Source organism: Halyomorpha halys, unplaced genomic scaffold (genome assembly GCF_000696795.3).
Source record: "Halyomorpha halys isolate HHAL.00 unplaced genomic scaffold, Hhal_1.1 Scaffold90.1, whole genome shotgun sequence".
NCBI lineage: Eukaryota > Metazoa > Arthropoda > Insecta > Hemiptera > Pentatomidae > Halyomorpha > Halyomorpha halys.
This window is the reverse complement of record NW_027109220.1, coordinates 927515-933359: the sequence shown is the minus strand read 5'-3', so window position 1 is coordinate 933359 and position 5845 is coordinate 927515. Positions and strand designations below refer to the sequence as shown.

Below are 5845 nucleotides of genomic sequence, written 5' to 3'. Positions count from 1 at the left end.
TAAGGAAGATTAATGACAGGTAATACCTTATGGAGGCAAACAATTAGGGATATAGGCCAGTTTATAAAAAAGTAATAAGCAATTGGCAAGTTATTAAACGAATGAATCAATAAACAAATAGTAAGCCGATAAACAAACGGGATTTCATATTTATAAAATCCAAATTTCTTTACTTTAGAAGTAAAGGTATTGCTTTTAAAATCTATTAACTATGGATAAAATATTTTACCTCGGTTTTTGAAGTTTGAAGTAGGTTCTCATCTCCCGAATTTCCCAAATTTTCGGGGTACAAATTACTAGAAACATATCTGTCTCCTTCCCTCTCCGTCCACGAAATGTGTAATAATATTACATTACATTTCGTGGACATTATTATTAACATGAAATTTACTAAAACGGGAAAAATATTAAACTGTAAAGATATTTTTTTATTAAAATATTTAAATTTTTCTTCTTCTTCTTTCTCTTCCTCCTTAGTGCTTTTCAGCGTGGAGGTGTCTCTGTCCAAGCAAACCAAGCCTCTCGATCCCGAGCCAGGACCCTCATGGAATCCCAGATTTTCTCTCCAACTCTGGAGATGTAGTCCTTCCATTGCATTCTTGGTCTCCCTCCCGCGCGTTTTCCTGTTGGTCTGGCCTCAAAATATTTTCTTGGATTCACTCATCCGACAGAGATGTCCAAACCATCTGAGTTGTCTCTTTTCAATGGTATTCTTTATGGAGACAGTTCCAACATCCTGTCTTGTCCTCTCATTTCGTATGCGATCCCTCTTAGTTCGGTCTGCCACTCTCCATAGGTATCTCATTTCCATTGCAGTGACTCTGCTTAGGTGTTTATCAAGTGGTACCGAGCTTTCACTTCCATAAAGGAGGGAAGGTAGGTATATAGGCTTGAAGATATGTACATTAACATTCTTCTCTATCTCCCATTTCCCTATAACTGTGTTGCAGAGGCGGTAGTATATTGCATTTGCCTTCTTTATCCTATTGGATATCTCTTGGTCTTCCTTTCCATTCCTGCTGATCACTGTTACGAGGTAAGTGTACTCGTCCACCATTTATATTGGTTCACCTTTGCAGAGTATTTCAATGTTTTCCTGTTTCTGGCCTATATGCATTATTTTGCTTTTCCTGACACTGATGGTCATTCCCTTTCTTTCCAACTTAGCTTCCCATTCAGTTACAGCTTGTTGCAGGTTCTCTTTATTATCTGCTATAAGGATAATATCATCCCCAATTACCATTACCTGGGCCATTATTGTCCTCATGTTCCATTTACCAATAGTAGAGGGCTGTCCTCCGTTTTCACATTTTCAGGATTTCGTCCATATAAATGGAAAATAAAGAGGAGGAGGCTCAAACTATCTCCTCGTTTTACTCCTTTCTCAATTGCAAAGGTATAAAAGACTCTCTTTCATTAATCCTTACCTTGGAAGCTTCTATCAATCCTTGCGGAATGTTTTTTCAGAAAGAACATTCCACAGTTCTTGTCTAAGAACCGAATCAAAAGCAGCCTTTAGATCTATTCCATGCCAAGAAGATACTCTTTCCTCGTTCCCAAAATTTATCAATGATTGTTCTGAGAGAAAATATATAGGTGTTGAGGCCTGAAAGCAGCCTGTTCCTCTTCTAAGTCTTTCTCCACTAGCTCTTTCAGCTTCTTTTCTAATATTGAGGTACAGAACTTGTACACAACCTGGGATAGACAGATAGGCCTATAGTTCTCACATTCATTAGCATTGCCTTTTTTGTGAATCGGGACATTTATGTTGTACTCCCATTCCTTAGGAATAGCTTTTTTAGTAAGTAACTTGCCCTGGAGTTTTGAATCCAATAGACTTGAATGTTCTGCTCTTGTTACAGGTTCCTCGAGCTTGATAGCGTTGATTTTTTGGTAGCTTCTTGGGTGTTTATTCCTAAGAGGAAGAATTTGAGTATATCCGACTAACAGGAGATGGTCTGAACCAATTTATGCCCCCCTAATTACGTTAATATCGGTAAATAGCTTTCGTATCCTTCGACTATAGATAAAGTAATTGATTATACTATTTACATTCCTATCTTATGAACCTATGAGCAGATCATCGCCAACACATAACTCAATCAATCTTTCCCCATTTCTATTCACAGTGCTTTGACGTAGTCACTCCCACTTCTAGCATTGAAGTCACCCATAATGATTACTTCTCTGTTCTTGTCCTAGCTTTTAATAATTTCCCTTTCTAACTCAGCATAGAACTTTGTCCAAAGCAATAGCTTCTTCGGTAGGAGCATGATCCAAATCTTATGTCCTTTCGAGCGCCGTGTCGTAACCGATGGGTCCGTCCAATTCCGATGCAATTTAAGTTTCTTTGAATCATTTGTACTCAACTACGGGTGATTAGCCCAGTAGAAGAGGCCCCGTATCCTCGGGTCCCCTGAGGAGTGAGGGTGGCCGGGTTTTACCCCCCAGCACTGGGTACCTGTTCGTCCACTGGTCCTTATTCGTTATATTCAGACAACTCCTCTTAGGAAGGTGGTATTTTTCAAGCTATAAAAATAAAGACAATGGCGAAAACATGATTTGAATTTTAATATATTTTTTTTTATACATCTTAATAGACACCTAAAAAGCACCAAATCTTTCAATAGTGTGGGACTCCAACCCACTAAAACCATTTTGCCACAACCGAGCTGGCACAACAATTTGCTCAGATTTCATATAAAGTCACGGTTGTGGGACATTGCCCATTCATTGACTAGTCTCGCAATTTAGTGTGTTTATCTCTCTTTTAGAGTTCGAGTTTAATTACCATCTGTAATTTACTTCGTTATGAGGTCATAAGGCTTCACTCTTTTAAGCCGTCTTATTTGTTGAGGATCTTCCTCAACCAAGCACAACATATCAGGATTAGCGTGGATTTGTAATCTCCTTTCATGTTTATTCGCATGTTTTTTAATTAAAGCTGACAAGGTCTGCTTTAATGTCTTTATGGAGAATGTCGTTTCTTATGAGCATTTACTATACTTCTTAGTAATTTGTTTTAGAAGGTTTGAATTATTTGGGCATTAATTTTCATGATACGACAACAAAGATGAATTTTTTCGCAGGTTTTAATATCTGTTTGTACAAGTGTTTGTTCTCAACTGATAAGTGTGAATGTTCACCCAACAGTCAGTGCATTTTCCTTATTTTTGCTTTTGACAATACTTTCTTAAATTGTTAGCTGAGGTAATATTAATTAATTATTATTTATTATACTTTGCTCCTTATGGAATAGCATTGCTCCATTAAAGGTAAAAGTTTTATGATGACAAATTTGGCGCAACAATGCGCAAAAAAAAATTAGATGAGAGAAGTATATTTTCCGATTAGTGGGTTCAAAATGCATTGTCTTCCTGTTATTTTCCGTTAAAAAAAACATGTCTAAAACTTTTATTGCTAGTGTCGAATTGGTTATGTTAGATCTGACTCCAATAGATTATGTTGGGTATTCTTGACCAGAAGGCCTCGACAATGCGTGTTTAATATAGGTAAAGTAGTAGTATTAGGAGACAGGAAGAGACTTACGGTGTGACAGCCGTAACTTCTCTAAGGATGGTAACCTCCTTCCTACCGGGTACTATTCCTGTATGTATGAAGGAGGTATGCCAGCCCAGAGGATAGCTAGTCGCCGGGTCATGCAGGAAGGTAACTTCGTTCTACCAGGTGCTATTCTTGTAGATACAAAGGAGGCTTGGGAAGCTAGCCGCCGGGTCCTACGAAAGGAACACAGGTAGAGATAGGAGGAGGTGACTAGTAGGGAATTAGCGTGAAATAAGACTCTTCATATCCAATAAATAAGGTAGAACAATTTACTGAATGTCTTATTTACTGCCCCTAGAAGGCACTTGATGAGCACCATTGGTTAAATATTGATTCTACAAACGATAATAATAATAGATATCTGATTTCAGCTTTAGTTGCATCTTATAACGGTACAAACGTAAACAAAAACATTTCAACACTTCACACGCCAACTACACAGACCCGTGAGTTAAGGAACCGGTATTATAAATTTAAACAATTACCCCGTGCCCAACTGAACCTATGTCACTTTAAACATATGATTGCATATGTCCACATTCTCTTACAATTTTATAGAAAAAGGAACCCAATAAAAACGACTAGGTTCTAAGAAGGCCCCTGAGACCCTTCTAACAGCTCTTTCAAGCCCTTAGTATCCTGTATCAATAGCAAGGGCAGACACTTAGGCAGGTACATGCTGTCACCTCACAATGGACTTACATCAGTCTAACTATTTTATGTTTAACACATGAAAGTTATTTCTCACAAGATCATGACATCCGCAACTCTTACCCTAATTTCTTGGAAGCCTGACACCCTGCTTCTAGTCACGCCTTTTTCCCCCTCCCAGATATTTACTTCTAATTTCATAGGCTCTCTAGGCCTCTAGTCTCCTAAAATTGTCTGATTGGTCCAAACCCCTTCTCCTATTTTCATCATTCCTCTTCTCAAGTGTTCATATATATTTCCTAGCACTAGATAGCTAAGTTAGAAGGGAGAGACTTTGTAACAGTAAGAGTAACATCTAGTTCTTGTAAATATGTTAGAATAAAGTCATTTTAGTCTTCACTGATTTTTATGTTGTTTAATTCGTGTATCATGCATCTAGCGCATGGTGCCCACTACACGGAACCGTGTTCGCTCAAGATAAAGAACTTGAACAACAGTGAAGACTAAAATGACTTTATTCTTACATATTTACAAATACTATATTGTTCAGAGGTTACAGATATCTCTCTCTGACTTTAACTGTAACTGTCTTAGCTATCTATAGTTAGAAAATGTACACTTGAGAAGAGGGGATCCCATGGATAGGAAGAACATGGATATAGGATAAGAGGGTTGGACCAACTAGATAATTTAGGAAATTAGGCGGGGCCTAGAGAGCTTATGAAATTAGAAATAAATATCTGGGAGGGAGGAAAAGGTGTGTCTTAGAAGAAGGTGTCAGGCTTTCCTAGAAGTAGTATAATTAATCTGGGGGGTAAGGGTTGATGATGCCATGGATTTGTCAGAACTGGCTTACAGATGTCAAACATAAAATATTTAGACAGATGCAAGTCCATTGTGAGATGACAGCTCGTACCTGCCAGGCCTTTTCTTTCGTGCTGTGCTATAAAGTACTCACACATGATTTTGACAATGAAAGGTCATTTCAGTTAGGGTCAGATGTTCAGAGGAATAACTATATAGTTTATAATAAAAGACTATTTATAATAATAGTTTGTTAAATTTAATAGCGTTCGTTAACTCGCACATCAACATACAAACACGTCACACTATTGCGAGCACTGCTGGGTTGGAGTTGTATTGGCACTTGTCTCCTGTAATAGAATAATCATTTTAAACTTATATAGAGGCGGTTTTTGAAAAACGTTTTTATTTTTATATTTTTTCGCTATTCAATTAAGGTATATATTTTCAACCATGAATATACCCTGGTCTATGTGGTGGTTGTACCAGGTACCAACTACCTGGTGGTTGTACCAGGTACCAATTACCTGGTGGTTGTAAAATGTTTCCGTGGAATGTAGTGTATATAATTCTGAGCCATTTGTTTTGGAATATTTATGGTTTTTTTCATATTTGTTGAGTTAGTGAAGCTTAATATAGGACAGACATATTGTATGATAGGTCTTAGTACCACTATACATACATACATACATACATACATACATACATACATACATACATACATACATACAGAGGCTGCAGATTCCGGGAGGTGGACTCACAGGTTAATACCCGATGTGGGCAAGTGGTGTGGTCGCCAGCATGGTGAGGTTGATTTTTACATAAC

At 37.7% G+C, this 5845-nt stretch overlaps 1 protein-coding gene across 1 annotated transcript; it reads right to left on the bottom strand.

Moving 5' to 3' along the window:
* Window positions 1-637: 637 nt before the first annotated feature.
* Window positions 638-1057, bottom strand: LOC106677172 (uncharacterized). The gene has a single exon (XM_014414919.1). It carries the CDS (start codon window positions 1055-1057, stop codon window positions 638-640), a length of 420 nt encoding a protein of 139 aa, XP_014270405.1.
* Window positions 1058-5845: the final 4788 nt, after the last annotated feature.

What these genes read in the sequence shown, in the direction of transcription:
- LOC106677172 (XM_014414919.1), bottom strand. Translation starts at nt 1,057, where the DNA reads ATGGTGGACGAGTACACTTACCTCGTAACAGTGATCAGCAGGAATGGA.